A 19,196-nucleotide genomic window follows, 5' to 3' on the forward strand; every position below is an offset into this window, starting at 1 on the left:
AATTAGAAAAGGAAGTTCTCTGGCTACCTCCCATTGTTACATGGTCCCTAAGAAGCCACTAGCAACTAACCATGAGAGGAGATCACATGCAAACATGTGGGGTATGATGGTGTCAAGAAATGGCAGTCAGCCAATCACAGAGCAGTATGAAAACACATGGGTTATAACATTTTATAAAATGGCAGCTCCCTGCTATAAAATGCTGCCTGAAATAAAATGGCAACCTCCATGTATGTAGTGGAAAGGGACTTCCTGTTCTGATGTACCAGCAGGGGCAGCTGGTCCTGCCAGCCAATCACAGGGCATTCTGTGAACACATGGGGTATGATGTTTTACAAAATGGTGATCCCCAGGAACAAAGAGAAGTGGAATAAACAGAGTATGTGACTGTAAGAGGGGAGGGACTTCCAGGGCAAGTGGGACATGTGACTGCCAGTAGGGGTGGGGCTTCTGCCAGAAGTTGGAGGTGGGGTGCCCTTCACTTTTTATCTTGGATAAAAATTGTCCTTATAGTACTCAGTGTGATGACTTCTAGATACCATCCTGTTACAGACAATGACAAATAAAACACTTTTTTGTTCTGGTAGCACAACTTATATCTTTAACAATAGAACAAAGGAGTTCAAAAGCCTGGAGAAAGGTAAGTATAAAAATGTGGCTTACAGCTATAATCATGGCTTACAGCTAAATTTAACAAAAATGCAAATACATTTTAGACTTGAGTTGAATGTTTTCATAAAACTGAAGTAAGAGAGATTCAACACACTCTGAACTGAAAGCTTACCTTTTAAAATTAGGTTTCTGACATCCAGAGCAGCCAGGAAATGCTGACTCCACTCTCCTGTGGTACTCCAGCATAGAGTATTCTGATTATGGCATACTCATCATGGAACCCCAAAGCAGACTGGAGCCAGGATATGGATATACAGGGTAAGGACAAAACTTTACTGGGGGTTAAGGCGGGGCGTGTGAGAGGTTTTTTTCTTTTTAAGTAAGCACACACAGCCACAATATTATGTAGTTTTATAAGATTTTTTTTTTTAATCTTAATTTTATGTCTTAAGGGACAGAATGTAAAGAAAACTAGGAGTCTTATAAAACCATGTAATATTGTTCAAAAGGGGTGGTGGTGGAGGGGAAAAAACTTACCTTACCCTTAATAGGCCTGCTCCATTCTGCAGCGGGGTTTTGTGGTATGTGTGACATCACCAGTCTAGTGTTTTCTAGTGATGTCACATGGAGAGGGAGATGGTGATCTGCAACTGCTTTGGACATCAGATACCTGAAGGAAAAAAGGTTATTAACTTTTCAATTCAGCCAGTCACGGGACAGTATGAAAACACGTGGAGGTATGACCTTGTCAAAAAAGGCAGTTACTCTCCATAAAATAGCAGCTGAAACAACATAGTGGAAGAAGATGGTGTGGAAGGGAAATCTGAAGGAGAATGGGAGTATAAGGGAACATATGCCTCCTGGACTTTATTCAGTTGTTTATGGACACAGTTTTGGGGCTACACTTTCCTAGCGCATAACACCAAAGGCTATGATTGCTGCTTTGTTTTTAGTCAGCTTCTGAAGGAAAGAATGGACATGCAATTAATCACCCAAGGTGGTAAACTCATGTACGTAGAAGTACCCAGCCTGAGTATGCATTTCATAGTTTCATAGGTAAAAAATTGGAAAAAGTCTCAGTAGCCTTCCCCAAGCGTTGGGTATCAAGGGCTGCAAAGGTCTCCCCCCCCCCCCCCAATTTTTCCAACATGGCTGAAAATCCCAGCTATGTAGGCCCTCTTCCACCACCAGAATGTTATAGGGTGGACAGCACGATGCTTGACAAGGAAAAAGTAATTCTTGGCATTGCATACAGCTAATCAGAAGTTTTTGACTTGCCAGCAAAATGTAAAAATGCTGAGGGGAAAAAAGGTTAATAACTTTTCAATTCAGAATGTTTTGAGTGCCCCTCTTATCCAAATTATGGGCCAAATCTTAAAGTTCCAGACACTTTAATGGTAGCTTTAGTAGAATAAGAATGCATGATTAGCTCATTTATGTGTATTATATGACCTCATCTATAATGCTAATTGTTTTATTTTGATAAAGCTTAGTCAGGAGACACCTTTTACAGTGAAGTTGTATGCAGGTTTGTATGTTATATTTGTATTTTACCTTTAGCAACATCATTTTGAATATTAGAAATTATTCAATAGCTGACCTCTGTTGTTATTTGAAGAATAGCATAGAACACAGTCAGGAGAAATGACTTAAAACAAACTACAAAACACATTCATTCACAACATCTCTGTATCAATCACATAATTGAGAATTCACCTGTAGTTAATGAAGAGACTGTTAAACATTTTGTTCTTTGAAAAACCTCAGCTTGAGCTTCAATACATACAGAGAGCTGATCAAACCAAGCTATTCTCAAAAATGTTATCCTGATTTTACTATTAATTCAAAAACCAATTAAAAGAAAAAGCTTGTTTCTAAAACTGAATAATAATTTGCTCCCCCTCAATGCCTCTTGTTAGAAATTGCAAAAGAAGAAGCAAACAAGTGGTAAAATTTTTGCTACTGAGAACATCTTTACCTCATGATTTAGAGTTTTGTTATGAAATGCCTTTTAGATGTTTAGCCACATGTTCTCATTTACATTAAGAAAAATATTGCATGATCATCACTCCATTGATTAACTTGCCATTTTTTTTAAAGTAGCAAAAACATAATATTGAAATATAGGAGATTTTTTTTTAATTGTCAACTTGATCTCACTACCTTTCATAAGCTAACTCAAAACATTTAGCTTATCTGGTACTAGAATGTCACATTTACTCTCCATTATAAGAACTTTAAGGTATTAACGAACATACAGTACAATAACTCCTTAAGACACTGGCTGCATGCAATCTCTTAAAAAATTTACAGACGTTGGTTTTGTAACTATTAAGGATCTAAATTAAGTCCTTTTCATATAGCTGAATTTTTCATCATCTTAACCACAGATACACAACCATTTCTCTAGTTCTAATTTCAACACTTTAAAATCAGATGTTTTATTATAACTGTGTATGCTGACATTAATTTTATGTCTTCCCTAGTTTTTTACATTAATATATAAGTAACCAATATCTAAGCCACTCTGAAATGTTCAGCACAGAGATACTGCTGAGTATTTAGAAGATCTTACATATTAAAGGTATGAATTCATATTTATCAGTCATAAAACTGAAGTCCAGTTCACCAAAATATTGGCATTATGTAATCTATTCTTCATGGTTGCAGAAATTTCTGCTGAGCATTCTTGGAAAGTCCCTGTGCATCCATCATCCAAACAAAGGTTCCCCTAGCTAACAGTCTACACTTTCAAAACTGATGGTATCCAATTTATTTACTGCATTCTGTGTAAATATTTTAGAAACCTATATTTGGTAAATGAACAACTTTGCACTACTTCTTGCTCCATGTTAATATTTCAATCTTTTAAAGTAATGTGTAGCAAATCAGTCTTTTAATGTGGATACTTACATTTCCTGTGATCAAATTTGATGACAGCCTGTTTGGAATATGGAAAAAAAAAACACAAAAAACATAACATTCCATCCTGACTCAATATATTCCTCTGGACAGTCTCCATGCTCCTACAAATGGATTCATGTTCTGGGGGTCTCATATTTCTAACCTAAACTGGTGGGTTTTTACCTCCATGAATTTTCAGATGTGCTCCTAAGTGCAGATTGTCTTCTATCCATTTTAAACTTTTCTGCTTAGCTGTGGGAATCCTAGGCTCCAGCCTCCCTTCTCCTTCCCCAGATGTATATACACTTATCAATCAGACTTGGAGGGAATGACTCAAACCCAATAGCTCTACCAATATTAAAAGTGGTGTATTTCAGTAAAGGAGGAATCTTTCAACACAGATGCTCTCTCTAAGGCAACCCGTGCTATGACATAAGTATCTAGAATCAACTGTCCTTGTCCTAACCCAGCTCATTTTGTAATCAATATGTTCATTAAAAAGACTAAAACGTGACATTTGCAAAGCAAACAAAGCTCATAATTTGACACAAGTATCTACAATTGTCATATTTCTGCACTACACAATAGCAAGAAAGAGATTTAACCCCCCACACACGTACACGTACGTTCTGATATCCAACAGCATCTTTTCTTGTAAGATTTTTTTTCAGAAAATATTAGAAAGAAACCTTTATATTACCCTAAACAGGTTGGCAAAATGCTTCACAATCACATATATGTTGGTGGAGAAAGAATGAAGTTTGCATAAAATAGATGAAAAAACAATTTTAACTGGAAGTAGGCTAATCAACATTGCTGCCGTTACTTTGTATGTCTTGATCTATTTACTAGTTATAACAAACATCTAAGAGCTCACATTCAATTGAGCTGCCATATTTATGAACACACTCTAAATCTTTAGCAAATGAAGTAAAAATGCAACAATAAAATCTCAGTAGAAGTTGTTTATGTTCTTTACTTCAAATTTGAAATCGTCAGCTGATTTCTGGTAACTTCTGCATATTTGTATCATTTACTTTAGCATCAGTAATGTAATATATTTATATCAAAATATAATTATTTTTTTATCTACATTGCTTTAAAATAAAAAGATGTCACATATCCAAGGGGACAGAGAGAAAATTTAAGAAACCCAGCTATATATTCTTTTGAAATTAATTTCTCAGATTTGGAATAACAGAAAACAAAAAGCAATCAATGGGGGGAGGGAGAGATGCATTTAAGAAATGACTGCTTGACAAATTGATCTGCTATAGGATATCTTAGTCAAAAATCAAATACTGAGCTAGTACAGGGTAACAATTTAGCACGTCTCAAATACATAAGCTTACCAAAATAATATCTCTAAGAACTGTTGTCTTCAGCCTACACTGTCAATTTTAAGGCAATCTCCCAGGGGTAGGCCTACTATAACTCCATAAGTAAAAAAAGATATCCATTGCACAACACTGTGTCAAACAGCAGCATCAGATAACAGGTTACTAAAATATTAGCAAGCAATCTAAACTAGTACTCTGATAATGTCTAGCACTGAAAGACTTACTCCCAAGGCCAGAACAATAGTAGGAACTACAATTCCAAATATAATTATTTCCTTACAGCAAAGAAGGCTCCTTAATAGAAGATGAGATGAAATGGACTACTATTAGAGTCCAGGAAACCTTGTGGCTCATCTCCATACAGTGTGCTTTGTTTGCTTTTGTAATGAAAGCTTTAAGATAAGCTGTGTTCAATTTGAGACATTCTGTTCAAGAATCACATGTAGAGTGGAAAAAAATTGCTATACAGCATTACATTCTATATACTTTTCTGTAATGGTAGTCTAAAGCAGAAACTAAAATCTTCACTAGTAATAACAAATCTTTCAATCTCAGTGACATATATTTCAGAAAACAGAGGAGCAGATTCTTTCCCTTTTTACATTACCTTTTCAAGGGAACTGACACTTCCCACAAAGCTCCTGCTGGGGAGTTCTCTTGAGTTACAATAGGCCGGCTTTCCTCTGTCTCCCTCTTTGCAGCTCCTGACACTGAGTGTGCATTGTAATTAGAAAAGGAAGTTCTCTGGCTACCTCCCATTGTTACATGGTCCCTAAGAAGCCACTAGCAACTAACCATGAGAGGAGATCACAGATTGTTCTAATCTGGGCTAGGATAGAAAATCAAGCAGCTACAATTTTCATCTTCTCCTCTTTTTACCCTTTCCCGAGCTACCTTTGGTATTTAAAACCTTGGAAAGAAGAGCTAACCACCACCCCTTTTACTAGAGAGTTCACAGGGCTCAGACAGACTTGCTCAAGTCCCTTTAGCTTTCATAGTCAGGCACAGTAATAAACAATAATTCTAATTTATTATCTTCTCTCTCCTCTTGAAATGCAATAGGTAGCTAGGAGGGGAACTACTTAGCAGCTAAAGCAATGAAAGGCTTTCCAGAGAACTCCCAGCTCAGGTTGTAGTTTCACATACAATTTAACCTGCCATAGTAGTATAAGCACAACTTTTATGGACCCCTCCCAGGAGGCCCACCAAGGGACTCCCTGCATAAACCCTGTCACATACAAAAAAGAGCCCAATCCTGTGAGCTGGACCATGAGGTCCCCTCACCCAGCCCCAAACTGCCAGGATGACCATGCAGTATTACTGGGGCAGCCTCTGGGCTTTGCACGGTACTGCAAGACACAGGCAATACTACTCGCTAAAATGGAAAACCAGAACAAGATGCCAACTTCAGAAGAACACGTGTGAGGGGACAATAAGAAAAAGACCCTAAGGGATTCCTGAAAACATCCCCGCGAACCAGAAGAACTGGCCAATGGGCCTGTGAATCGAAAACTATATTTCAAGGTGGGGTGGGTGGGTGGTGGAGATGGGGGGAGCTCCCTTTTGCCTATGGCTGTGGGGGAGCTTACAGCTACCTGTAAGACCATTATGGGGTGCAGGCTTGTGTTCTATGTATTTCCTTATCCTTAGGTTGATGATGACCTTAAAGAACATTTCAGAAATCTCTGGCTGACTGACTGAGGAGGGAGAAGACTGGCAACAGTTTTCTAAACACAACAATGGTGTTAAGTACATCTTAATGGTGATAGTCATATTATCCAAGCATTCCAGGGCCATTGATCTAAAAGGCAAAACAGGTTCTAAAATAGCCAGGGCTTTTAAAACCACTTTTAGCAGGGGGTGCACACCTCAGAAATTACAGACTGAGCAGGGAAAAGAATTTTTAAATCAGCCTTTGAACAAGCTGTTAAAAAAGTGTAATGTTCACCATTTTGTAACTAACAATGAAGTAAAAGCCTCTGTCATAGAGCATTTTAACAGGATTCTTAAAATCAAGATGTGGAGATATTTTACAGCATGCAACACTTTTCACTATATTGATGTGTTGTCGGAGTTTATGAAGAGCTACAACCATAGCTTCCACAGAACTATCAGAGCCAGGCCTGTGGACGTGAACCCTTTAAACTCTGTGAGGGTTTGGAAAACCGTATGTGGGGATGTGTTTAAAATTGATCTGCTCCTCTCCTAAAAAAGAGAGACCACGTCAGGATGTCTAGAACAAAAGAGAGATTTGAGAAAGGTTATGAGCAGATGTTCATGGATGAAATTTTCATAGTAGCTGAAATTGTGAGAAGGGGACAGATATCCATGTACTGCTTAATAGACTATGGTCACAAAGCAATCGAGGGGACATTTTACTCTGAAGAACTTTAGAAAGTGAATCCTGATGAGGACAGACTCTACAACAGTGAGAAGATCATTGCTGCAAAAGGGAAAGGAAAAAAGAAATAGCTGCTGGTGAAGTGGCATGGCTGGCCACAGAAATTCAACAGTCAGATAGAAGCCTCCCAAGGCCAGGACATCTAGTGATTGGCAGTGGAATAGGGGAAAAAAAGAAGGATGGCAGATGGGGGTTTCTACATCATACTGCCCAGCAAAGTCAGCACCAGAATCTTCCCACAGAATACCAGCTAGAACTTCCCCACATGGCTGGTGAGGCCCCGGAGCTCTCAGGCAAGTGGGAGGTGGGGCTGGCAGAAACACAGTACCTGCACAGCTGGAATAACATCAACGAAGACACCAGCTTTGAAATAGCATGGCAGTATATATTGTGGAAAGGCTATTATCTGTCCCTCTCCATGTTGATGGAACATATGAACCGCCTTATTAACCCCCACAGCAAAGCTTCAGCTGTCAGCTCTCCAGCAGCAGGCCTGATCTACAACCCCATCATAAGGAAAACAAACCTTAAAATGGATGAAAATCATTACACTTTTTCTACACCCAGGGATCTAGCACATATTTTGGGGGCTTCTCTGGGGGTTGCTGTCCCTTTGTGGCAAACATCACCAGAGGGTTTAACTCGATCTACCTCTACATGGATCTTTTGGAGCACCAGCTTGTCGGGGACTTTTCAGTTCTGTTATTGTGCTGTGTTTCTACCAGCAGTAGTAATAACAAGATCATTCCAGTGACATATGATAAGCCAAACTATGTGCCAGTAAACCGCCAGCACATCGACATGATCAGCATTGAAATAAAGACTGACCAGAATAAGGACATCTTGTTTTGCTTTCGGAAGGTGATTATGAAGCTGCATCTTTGGCCCTAGAAGTCTCTGATATTTTAAGAAACCATGCCAAAATGGTAGTGGCAAATAATTATGGGGACCCATCCTTGTACATGAATTACTACAGAGCCAAGGCCAGTAATGGTCTTCAAGGTTATTACCTATGCCTCAGTGTTTGTGAAGAAAGCGCGGGTGGCACCTACAGTGCATTTGAGGCATACTGAGGCATTACTTATGGCCAGTGCTGAATACCCGATGCACAGGGCGGGCATGAAAGTGTTCAGCATAATGGGCTAACAGTTGTGTCAGCAACTGGGAAAGTTTGTTTCTGGGACAAGTGCCCAAGCTTGTTCTTCTTGGGTTCATAGATAACAACACTTTTAGCAGCAATTATGCTAAGAACCCTTTCAACTTTATGATATAAATTTTATGGCCTTGTATGTAGATGGTGAACAAACACCTGTGAAACCCCTGCAGCCTGATTTTGAGAACAGCTACATATATGCAGTGCTCATTCAAATGATCAGCAGCCATATGAAAGATCATTCCCTGTTTGTTGACAGGGAAGAGTTTGCCCGTGGCTATACCCTGTTTGCCTTTGATCTGGCTCCAGACTATTCCCTGCTTAAAACAGAAAATCTGAGAGCAGAAGTATGCTTTGCAAGGGCCTTGACCATCATAATTAAAATGATCGTGTACAATGTATTTGAAAACATGATAGAAATGAACTGGAGGAGAAGTGTGCTCTTCAACTACATGTGAGGATGGACACCAAACAGTGCTCTCAGGTTTTTTTTCAGCAGACCCCTACGCCAGAGAAACATTTCCAGGCACATACTCAAGCAACTGGCTCTTCTCCAAGACCAGCGAATGAATTGGTTGTGAATATGCATCCACATAACCAACCTGGAGAACACTGGCTAGGGATTTTCCTGATAGATCAGAACCATGCAGTTTGTTGACTTGTATGGCTATCCCCCAAACAGCCCTCTCCTTCCTGAAAGCATCATGTCCTTTTTAAAGCACCATAACAAGGGGCTACCTTTTGAACAACTTTTAATACTTTATTCTGATGATTTCATGCAAAATGACCAGATGGTGATGCATTTTGTTTAAAAAAAAAAAACAAAAACACTTTTTTTTTTTTAAACCAGAGCTTCTCATAAAATGTTTCAAAAGACCTAGACCTGCATCTCTTGCAATGATTTTCAGAAATGTATTTTGTAAATAAAACTTGCACCCCAACTGAAGGGCTGCACACGTGTGTTCTTTAACCATTTTCCCCTCCTCCCCCCACTTTTCTTTAAATGGACACTACAAACAAAGTTGAAAGGTTTTATGAATAATTATTTTCAACAGTAAACTTTACAGGGGGAGCCACTGGGCTTTAGGTATCTGTTTCTTCTTAGGTGGTCTGTGTGGTACTTCTCAGTCCTCCTCAGTCACTTTTAGTCGCTCCAAGAGATTCCAGTTCACTGTATTACCCATGACAGAAGACAGGACATTCACCACAACCATGGCTTTCATAAAAACATTCCAGCCTTCAGGTGTTCTCAGGCTAGAAGGGGCATGACTCTGAAAGACACCTTGGACTAAATCAGGCAGGTTGGGCCCCTTGATGACATTTCCTTTGTATACAAAACTGCCCTAGTTGTCCCAAGAAGAAATATGTTTGTGTTGCCCTAGTTTCACAGAATCATTTAGGTTGGATGGGACCTCTGGAGATCATCTAGTCCAACCTCTCTGCTCAAGCAGGGACCTCTAGAGCATATTGCCCAAGATCACATCCAGACGGGTTTTGAATATCTCCAGGGAAGGAGACTCCACTACCTCTCTGGGCAACCTGTTCCAATGCTCTGTCACCCTCACAGTGAAGAAGTTTTTTCCCAGGTTCAGATGGGACTGCCTGTGGTTCAGTTTCTGCCCATTGCCTCTTGTCCTGTTGCTGGGCACCACGGAGAAGAGGCTGGCCTCATCCTCTTCACACTCCCCCTTCAGATACTTGTACACATTGATGAGATCACCTCTCAATCTTCTCTTCTCCAGGCTGAACAGGCCCAGCTCTTGCAGTCTTTCTTCATAGGAGAGATGCTCCAGCCCTCTAATCATCTTGGTAGCCCTCCACTGGACTCTCTCCAGGAGTGCCATGTCTCTCTTGTACTGGGGAGCCCAGCACTGGGCACAGGACTCCAGGTGAGGCCTCCCCAGGGCTGAGTAGAGGGGCAGGATCACCTCCCTCCACCTGCTGGCAACACTCTGCCTAATGCACCCCAGGAGACCATTGGCCTTCTTGGCCACAAGGGCACACTGCTGCCTCATGCTTAACTTGTTGTCCACCAGCACTCCCAGGTCCTTCTGCGCAGAGCTGCTTTCCAGCAGGTCAACCCCCAGCCTGTCCTGGTGCATGGGATTATTCCTCCCTAGGTGCAGGACCTTGCACTTGCCTTTGTTGAACTTCATGAGGTTCCTCTCCGCCCAGCTCTCCAGCCTGTCCAGGTCCCTCTGAATGGCAGCACAGTCTTCTGGTGTGTCAGCCACTCCTTCCAGTTTAGTATCATCAGCAGACTTGCTGAGAGTGCACTCTGTCCCTTCATCCAGGTCATCGATGAATAAGTTGAACAAGACTGGACCCAGGACTGACCCCTGGGGGACACCACTAGCCACAGGCCTCCAACTTGACTCTGCGCCATTCACCACAACCCTCTGAGCTCGGCCATCCAGCCAGTTCTCAAGCCACCTCACTGTCCACTCATCCAGCCCACACTTCCTGAGCTTACCTACGAGGATGTGATGGGAGACAGTGTCAAAAGCCTTGCTGAAGTCCAGGAAGACAACATCCACTGCTCTGTCCTCATCTACCCAGCCAGTCATTCCGTCATAGCAGGCTATCAGGTTGGTCAAGCATGATTTCCCTTTGGTGAATCCATGCTGACTACTCCTGATCACCTTCTTGTCCTCCAGATGCTTAGTGAGGACCTCCAGGAGGAGCTGCTCCATCACCTTTCCAGGGATGGAGGTGAGGCTGACAGGCCTGTAGTTTCCTGGCTCCTCCTTCTTGCCCTTTTTGAAGACTGGGGTGACACTGGCTTTCTTCCAGTCCTCAGGCACCTCTCCTGATCTCCAGGACTCTAGTTTACCTAGGAGCACTTGGGCATTCTTCTTATACTGTGGATGCACGTTATCCAGCACTTCCTTAACAACAGGGTCGGGGTCCACAGGAGTCTCAAGGGGCTTTTCTGCTTCTGTCTCATTTTGTTCTGGAAAAACAGTTAATTTCCCCCTTTCCTGATCACTCTGCTTCACATGTGCCAAGTACACACCTTAGCTTTTTCATAGGCTGTCAAGCCTGGTTTCTGGATCATTTCAGCATCCTAACACCATACTAACGTTCATTGGGTAAAAGGAGGAGACAGGTCTTGGGATAACCAAGACTGTCATTTGGCTTAAAATTCCCAACCCTTTTTCCCCCCTCAGATAGGAGGATGACGCATATATTAACATGCAGCAGATATTCAGACAAGGGGATCTTGTTCAGCGTGACCTTCCTGTGCACAGACAACCCCAGTTTGTAATGTAGCTCTTTTGCTCTGCTTAAGAATTCTGCATCTGTCAGATCCCTCACTGCTGTATGTGCTGTGAGACTCCCAGCAAAACGGAGAGTATCGTCACTGTTATTTAGATCAATTAAATAGCGCTGCTTTTTGTCTAACTTTGGAATGGGGGATAGACTGTAGGGTTCTGCATACCCCACCCCCAATGGCTCTTACAATACTGATAGCCAGGTGGAAAGTCTGATGAAAACGCAGCACGCTCTCACGTTGCAAGAGAGTACTGACCAGTCTAAAAATGTCTCTGCATTCATAGTGCTTAAATTAATAACAGGAGAATATAAAGAGTCGTGCATGCTGACAACTCCCAGACTGAGCTGAGCATAATCACCAGGTTCTAACAGCTGGCATAAATGGTCAAAAATTTGCTCTACGCCCCAAACAAGTGTTTCATCAGGTATCGCTACATGAAGCTTATCTAAATTAACAAATCTGTATTCTTTGACAGATCACCTAGCCCCGAGCCTCTGGATCGGCCATTCCCACTGCCGAACATGCTCCATGGAAGCCACAGGTCAGGCTGCCACCCTCTCCACCACCCCTGCTACATTTGAGGGTGGGGGTAAAGCAGGGCTTTCAAGTGTCCCCTGGGGGCTTGGGAAGGCTGCCGGAGGCCCTTCCTGGGAGACATCCTCATTGTGAACATGAAGGGGCACAGTCTTGCTCTGCAGGGGGCTGCAGTAACCAGGAAGTCCCTTCCAGGGGGTCATCTTCTGTCCTAGTAGGAGACATATTCACTGCCCCATCAGGTTCAGAAAAGCAGTTTGCATTTAAGGGCCTTCATGGTCCCCATAACCCTTTGCCAGTCTAGAGTTGTGACAGTGTGATCAGCCCTTCTATGCTCTCCTTGCCTGCCGCTCCTCTGTACCTGATAATAATCATGGTCTTTCAGTTCTGCAGCACCCCCATTGCCCTTACTGCTCCCCTTGCTCTTTCTGCAGTAGCTGTGGCCTCTAAGAGCATGGGTCTCCAGTCTGCATCCCAAAGCCTGGGTCTTGCTGCTTCCGCAGTAATCATGGTCTAACAGGACAGTCTTGACTGCATGAATGGTCTTCTGCCTCTTATTAGCAGCATTGACCTAAGGATAAGGAAATACAGAGAGCACAAGCCTGCACCCTGTAATGGTCTTACAGGTAGCTGTAAGCTCCCCCACAGCCATAGGCAAAAGGGAGATCCCCCCACCTCCACCACCCACCCTCTCTGTGTGAAACTTACCTCAAAATATAGTTCCTGATTCACGATCCATCAGCTGGTCCTTCTGGTTCGCAGGGACTTTTTTGGGAAGCCCTTTGGGGCTTTTCCTTATCGTCCCCATGCACACATTCTTCTGAAGTTGGCATCTTGTTCTGGCTTTCCATTTTAGCGGTCAGCGTTGCCTGTCTTGCAGCACCATGCAAAGCCCAGAGGCTGCCCCAGTAATACTGTATTGTCATCCTGGCAGTTTGGGGCTGAGTGAGGGGACCTCATGGTCCAGCTCACAGGATCGGGCTCTTCTTTGTATGTGACAGGGTTTGTGCAGGGAGTCCCTTGGTGGGCCTCCTGGGAGGGGTCTGTAGCACTTGGGCATGTTCTACCTTGTTCACCTCCCCCCCCCAATACCCTTTTGGTGCCCCACCCTCTTGAACTTCCCCCCACCCCAAACATATTAGGGCTTGTTCAGCCAACTTGTAAAGTGTGTGTGGGGGGGGTGCGCGAATCTACTTTTAACTTTTATTTACTTTCTATTTAGCTCTTATTACAGAACGTTTTATACATTTCATAGCTACACTTTTATGGATAAATATATTTATATATCTTTATACACGTGTGTATATATATACACTCTATATACACATATATAGAATAAATAAGTGTGCCTATGTATAAATAAAATATATCAATACATATTTGTACATTCCTTTATATATTTCTATAAATATATATATTATATATATAAATTTATACTTTTTTTTTTGTATGAGCACTTCCTGGTCTGAAGGAAATGGGCAGCCAATCAGAGGGGGTCCTCTGAGATCATGTGGGTATGACAATATCAAAAAATGGCAACCAGCCAATCACAGAGCAGTATGAAAACACATGGGGGTATAACATTGTCAAAAATGGCAGCATCCATGTATGTAGTGGAAGGGGGCTTCCTGTTCCAATGTACTTCTGGGTAACCTGGAAGAGGCAGCTGGGACAGCCAATCACAGGGCAGTATGAAAACATGTGGGGGTATGACATTTTGCAAAAAGGTGGACTAAACAGAGCATGTGACCGGGAAAGGGGAGGGACTTCCAGGGCAAGTGGAACATGTGACTGCTAGTAGGGGGCAGGGCTTCTGCTGGAAGTTCGGAGGCATGGCCCTTGTCACTTCTTTTCTTGGATAAAAATTGTCCTTATACTACTATGCTGCCAATGCAGTGGAACTGGGACTGTGAATTGCAGACCAAGCAGGAACATAACTCATGAGCACTCATAAGCATTTAGTTAAGAACGTGGACTCTAAAATATTATCATACTTAGAATTATCTCCACTAAATTAATGGGGAACATTTATTTTGTCTAACCAGAATCTCCCAAACCGCATTTGTGGCCGTTTCCATTTGTTATGACAAATTACTGTATGTCTGACATTATGGAAAAGAGTTTGGGTAATGTTTTTTTTTTTTTTTTCTAATTTAAAGTTTCTCTATGTTGAGAGTAATAGGCCAACATGTAATGCTTAGGTAGGGGGTATTACCACTAATTGGCTAATCATATCCTTATCAGTAACTCATTTGCTTTTTTCTAGAAGAGCACAAGACTACAAAATAGCATGAAATTCCATAGGAAAGGCGATACTAGATTTAGGTAGTGATGTGTCTCAAGGTTAGAAACATTGTTTATTTCCCTTTTTACTAGTTTTATATGTATAAAGAATGACAGCAGATTGTTTGTCTAATGTCTGAACTTTGCACAAATCTCTATTATATCGAACCACAATGATATAAAGAATAAAGATTTTTTTTTTTACTTATTTTTTTCATATTTCTCTGACTCAGCTATTTCTGAGGAAAGGAATTTGTCTTTATGCTACTAAGGAGTGATCCAGTGCATGCTAGGTAGAATTTGTGTATCAATCCTTGATCTACAACTTGAGAGTATGTTTTTCCTGAAGGATCTAATAAAGGCAAGAATTCCATTAGGCCAAATCTAACTGCTTGCAAAGGAGGAGTCAGGAATCATGAGAAATGACATGAGTGTGTCAGTTCATAAAGCAACTTGATCAGCACTGCATAGGCAGATATGAGAACTCTACCCCATAATTGCTCGTTAAAGCAGAATCTGGCCTCAAGAAAGAATACTCACATGATGAATAGGAATGAATCAACTCTAAGATACTACCGCTACCCACATTATATTTGGGCAAAGGAAAAGCATTAATATATAGTTATCAATTTTACTTATGACAACATTGTTAACAGAGTACTACATATAAAGAGATGATAAAAATAAATATAACCTTTCCAGACATTATCCTTATGGGGCTCCATGCAATGACTGCTAAGACACAAAATCTTCAGTTGACAAGCCTCAGCAAATAACAGTTTTATAGCCATACAAGATGAATTTTTTTTTAAGTCACATACCGATTTCTTTTTCATGTCCTCCAGATCCATGAGTTCATTCTCAATCTTTTTGATTAACTCCCTGAGTTCATCAAGGTTAGTGCAAATAAGCTAAAAACAAACAAAACAAACACATAGAAAAAAAACCACACACTTGGTAATGTGACATTTAGGGGAGGGGAGGGGAGGGGAACACACACACAAGTTTTAAAAAGTAATCTAAAAATATATGTTATTCAATGCCACCATTCGATTTTTATTGTCTTATAGCAAATCATACATAAACACACACACAAAAATATCCAGGACTTCTTAAAAGCAAATTTAATTAGGAAATACTTACATCTGAAGATTTAACACACATCTTTGCCTGTCAGTTTCCATTTCAAAACATAGGCATTTTCTTTAAGAAAATAGTGCAGTGAATGATACTAACTAGGAATCTTGCCCTAAGTATAACAATGACTGAGCAGTTTTGAGTACCAAGCAATTCCTTGATGAATCAAAGCACACTAGCTTTGTGCTACATCATATTAAGTGTAATGGCATTACTTCCATAACTTCTCTTACTTAGACAGAATTGCACATGGTTATACTGGGTATTCCAGAAAGGTAACCTAATAAATCCAGCCATTTTCATAAAATAATATGGTTTTAAACAGAAGTACTATACTCATGTCCTCCTATTTGAGTCCTTTAGGAAATAACTTGCTTCATAACATTTGTATTCTGACAGGAAATGTTATTTTCTTGACCAAATTTCTACACAAAAGTAGTCTTAAATTTTTGATTTAGAATCATTTACAACAATAATAGACTTTTAAACTACAAAGTAGAAAGCTATTATCTTTCATTCAAGTTGTTTTATGCTAAAACTTGCATCTTTACATATATATGTATGCGGGGAAAGAGAGAGATTCAACAGGGCAACTGAGATATCAATATTTTTCTAAAAGCTAACTTTGAGAAGATAACCCCTTATTCAGGTTAGTCATACATTTAAAGATATATTATATCAAAAAAATACTCAAATTCATCTTCAGATCTTTCATTAATACTGAAAGCATTGAAATTTTTTTTTAGTAAGATCAAACACAAGTACTTTTTTTTTTTTTTGAGAACCCATTAAATCATCACAATGTATTTTGACTCTAATTACACATTGAGTTTTAAGTTTGGGACAAATTCAAACAAACAAAACCCCAGAGGGGTAACTGTTATGTTTCATCATTAAAACATAGGATAGATACTTTTAGCAAATATTTGAAATTTGAAAAACAGCTAGTGCATAAATGCAATTACAGTTTTTCATAAAGTTTATGTACATTTCAGAGAGTTAGGAAAACAGTAACTCAAACTACAGTATCTAGACTTATCAAATAAAGTTTAAAATAATTACATTATTGCTATGAATAACTATTAGATTCTATATGCACAGGACAGACATCTAATATTAAGTCTTCAAATCTTCTAATGAACCATATAAATGCTAACTGGATGCCAGACAATGTCCCACCCAATTTTGAGAGAGGAGAGGGGAAAAAAGCCTGTGATACTATACCATTATTATTTTTTAGAAATATGCAAGTTCAGAAAGTCAGTCACTTTGAATTAAACTAGAGTAATGAGGGGCAGGTTTAAGGTTGGTCATACACAACAGTAACTTACTCCTTTGGCTGTATACCTTATGGTTCAGTTATAATTATATCATTGCTTCTTTTTTCAATGTACCATGGATTGAGGACGAAGCAAGAAGCAGAAAAGGATACTGTCCATACAACTCGTGTTAATTGCTGCAGGCAATTGACACAGACAAGAGATAGTAAGGAGGGGAATGATGATCTCATGCCCGAGTCAGCTGAATGCTATCCTGGGAAATACTGACTCTACCTTTGGCTCTATCACAGAGCTTTTATGATGTGATAATGCAACAACCTGAATAGTTTGGTTTCTCATGTTCTGAGTGCTCACTTGAGACACTAGGATCTGATTTGCAAAACCACTGAGCACATACATCATGAATGGGAAATGTAACTCAAATACATAAACCTTAGTTTTGGGGGGGGGGGGGGGGGGGGTCCTGACATCTGTGCTTCCAATTTGGCACCAAAGATGGACAGACTTTTGAATCTAATATCTTTGTGCCTCAATTCCCCCATTGATAAAACAAACTCAAGTCAGAGGAGCTACTGTCAAATTCTTCAAAAATATTCAAAGTAGTAATACTGTACTGAGAACCACCAAAAAAGGCCATGGAGAAATTCATACCATATCTATATGCATATGTAGCTACACACACCCCACACACTATACACACACCCCACCACACTACACACACAGCTCCACCACACACATCCCACAGATGCACCCCCCACCACTACACACATCCCCACATGCACTATATGCTATACATACACTATACATGCACTACACACATACCCCCACATGCACCACACCCCCACACTATACACACTACACACACCCCCACACCATGCACACTACACACACGCAACACATTACACACACCCCACACACCCCCACCCCTACCATACACACCCCACCACCCACTCCCACCTCACTACACATGCACCACACCCCCCACACACTAGACACACTCCCTGCACCACGCATGCACCCCCCCACCACACACCCCCACACAATATGCTATACGTACACTACAAACCCCCCACACCCCATCATGCACATGCACCATACCCACATACTATATACACTACACACACACACCACACACTATACACATGCAATACTACACATACTCCACCACACATTTCACAACCCCATCCCACACCCCAATCCCACTACACACTTCCACCCCACTACGTGCCACACCCCACACCAACACTCCCCACACCCCCCACCCCTACCCCTGACATCCATCATACACCCACCACACTCCACCATATATGCACACACCCCTCCACTACATCCACACCACTCACCCCATCTATGCCACCCCTTGCACCCCCACATACGCATGCACCCCACACCCCCACTAAATACATACACCACACCCCCACCACATACGCACCAGCACCACACATGCCCCCCCCACAAACTATACAATACACCCCCCCACCTCCACCACATTCCTCCTCCCACCCACCATGCCTGCACACACAACACCAGGCATCCCCCACACTCAATAGACATACACACTCCCCCACACCTCACATTGACATTCAAACTATGAAAGAAAGCATAGAAACTAGGTCACGTTTCCTTGAATGGTTTTTCCACACATGGTATTCTCAATGTGAGGAATCATTAGTACATTTACCCCTTGAATATGATTAAAATATTAATGTAATGTATAATTTGGGTATATCATTATATTGCAAATATTAAAAGAGTTGATACTAATTTATTTAGCTTTAAAGTTTGGTTGGTTTTATTTGAAGTACTAGGACCTGTTCTTATAAAATGAAGAATACATCATTGGTATATGTGCATTGAGGGTCTATACAGTGTGAGGATGTTAATAGACTGCATGTAAATAAACTTATGTATATGGTTATAAAAAACACTTCCCTTTACATATCTCACACCAAGTATAGGCTTGAGGCACCTCATCAAATGGTTAAGAAAAAATAAAATACTTAAACATTTACGTAATTTTATTAAGTTTGGCCATCATGTATGTGGAGTAGAGAGGATCAAGAAAACACACTATACTGCAGTATCTAAAAAGTTTCAGTAGTATTCCCACTCACTTTTAATATTAAAAACAAACAAACTTGTAAAACAGTCCTATTCTACAGCCCTGTCTGTCTTATTTCAATAAGACTATGCTACCAGTATTGACAGATCTTAGCTTCAACTAAAACAGATCTAAAACAGAGCTCTGATCAACAGTGCCAATTATTTTGATGCA

At 40.8% G+C, this 19,196-nt stretch overlaps 1 protein-coding gene and 1 long non-coding RNA gene across 8 annotated transcripts in view; one reads left to right on the forward strand and one right to left on the reverse strand.

Moving 5' to 3' along the window:
* LOC104146064 (uncharacterized bromodomain-containing protein 10) overlaps positions 1 to 19,196 on the reverse strand; it is a 60,994-nt gene that overhangs the window by 15,946 nt on the left and 25,852 nt on the right. For all 7 annotated transcript variants that reach the window (XM_068924878.1, XM_068924879.1, XM_068924880.1 and 4 more), the window contains one exon: positions 15,326 to 15,415. In XM_068924878.1, the coding sequence (XP_068780979.1) occupies positions 15,326 to 15,415 (90 nt within the window). The remainder of the gene's footprint in view (positions 1 to 15,325; positions 15,416 to 19,196) is intronic.
* On the forward strand, positions 449 to 10,213 carry LOC138064067 (uncharacterized). The gene is made up of 3 exons (XR_011137302.1): positions 449 to 640; positions 798 to 930; positions 6,507 to 10,213. It is a non-coding gene; the product is annotated as an uncharacterized lncRNA (long non-coding RNA).

This window comes from Struthio camelus, chromosome W, assembly GCF_040807025.1.
Source record: "Struthio camelus isolate bStrCam1 chromosome W, bStrCam1.hap1, whole genome shotgun sequence".
NCBI lineage: Eukaryota > Metazoa > Chordata > Aves > Struthioniformes > Struthionidae > Struthio > Struthio camelus.